At 61.6% G+C, this 1,384-nt stretch overlaps 1 protein-coding gene across 1 annotated transcript in view; it reads left to right on the forward strand.

Moving 5' to 3' along the window:
- Positions 1-214: 214 nt before the first annotated feature.
- EMH_0095830 (uncharacterized protein) overlaps positions 215-1,384 on the forward strand; it is a gene marked incomplete at both ends in the record, with an annotated part of 1,429 nt that continues 259 nt past the window's right edge. The window contains 2 exons of the mRNA XM_013502290.1: positions 215-1,051; positions 1,167-1,382. Of these exons, the coding sequence (XP_013357744.1) occupies positions 215-1,051; positions 1,167-1,382 (1,053 nt within the window). The remainder of the gene's footprint in view (positions 1,052-1,166; positions 1,383-1,384) is intronic.

A 1,384-nucleotide genomic window follows, 5' to 3' on the forward strand; every position in this document is an offset into this window, starting at 1 on the left:
GCAGCAGCTGCAGCAACTGCAGCAGCTGCAGCAACTGCAGCAGCTGCAGCACTTGCCACTGCAGCAGCAGCAGCAGCAGCAGCAGCTCCTGCAGCACCAGCAGCAGCAGCAGCAGCAGCCATTCCTGCAGCAAGAGCAGCAGCACGATGCTGGGGCTGCAGCAGACCCTCGCTATATATCGACGCAGCAGGAGCTGCTGCTGCTGCAGCAGCAGATGCTGTGGATGCAGCAGCAGCAGCAGCAGCAGCAACAGCAACTGCAGCAGGGTGGAGGACACCAGCCGGTTCAGCAGCAGCTGCAGCAGCAGCAGCCGAAGGAGCTGCAGCAGCAGCATCAGCTGCAGCAGCAGCAGCTGCTGCAGCAACAGAAGCAGCAGCAGCAGCAGCAGCAAGAGCAGCAGCACGTGCCCTTCCAGGCAGTAGCTCCTGGGTACCAGCCCCTGCCTGAGGCAGCAGCAGCAGCAGCAGCAGCAGCAGCAGCAGCAGCAGTTTCTGCTGTACCTGCAGGACTACCGGGGCAGCCGCCTCTCAGCAGCAGCAGCAGCAGCAGCAGCAGCAGCAGTAGCAGCAGCAGCAAACAGCAGCAGCAGCGGCCGCGAAAGCGAAATGATAAGCGCCGCCAGCAGCAGCAGCAGCAGCAGCAGCGGCCGCAGCAGCGTCAGCGTCAGCAGCAGCAGCAGCAGCAGCTGCTGCTGCAGCAGCAGCAGCTCGAAGACATCGATCCTTGGGGTCCTGCATCCCCGGCGGATGTACCAGCAGCAGCTGCTGCTGCTCCTGCTGCTGTGCTGGAGCAGCAGCACCAGCAGCAACAGCCGCAGCAACAGCAGCAGCAGCAGCAGCAACAGCTGCAGCAGCAGCAACAGCAACAGCAGCAGCAGCAGGAGGAAGGACAGTGGCTCAATGGTAGCAGCAGCAATCTTGCTTCTGCTGCTGCAGACAGTGAATCTCCTACTGCAGCAAAACAGCCCCAGCAGCAGCAGCAACAGCAGCAGCAACAGCAGCAGCAGCAGCAGCAGCAGCAGCAGCAGCGATCGATGAGCAGAGAAGATACCGTCAGCGATTGCTGCAGCAGCGGCAGCAGCACGAGGCTGCGCCGCTCAGGCCGACAGCCTGTGCCTTCTTCTCGGTTTGCTGCTGATGGTTTTTCTTCTGCTGCTGCTGCTGCAGCAGCAGCAGCAGCAGCAGCAGATGATGATGCTGATGAGGATTGGTGTGGTTCTGCTGCTGCAGCAGCAGCAGCAGCAGATGGTGATGCAGCAGCAACGCCGCTGCTGCCGAACAACATATACACCGCCAGCTTTAATCCTTCATTCGAAGCAGCAGCAGCAGGAGCAGCAGCAGCAGGAAGGATGTGGATCGTCTGCGTATCCCCTGGCAGCCTCCTT

The sequence above is a fragment of the Eimeria mitis genome, genomic scaffold, assembly GCF_000499745.2.
Source record: "Eimeria mitis Houghton genomic scaffold, Emh_scaff8778, whole genome shotgun sequence".
Taxonomy (NCBI): Eukaryota; Apicomplexa; class Conoidasida; order Eucoccidiorida; family Eimeriidae; genus Eimeria; species Eimeria mitis.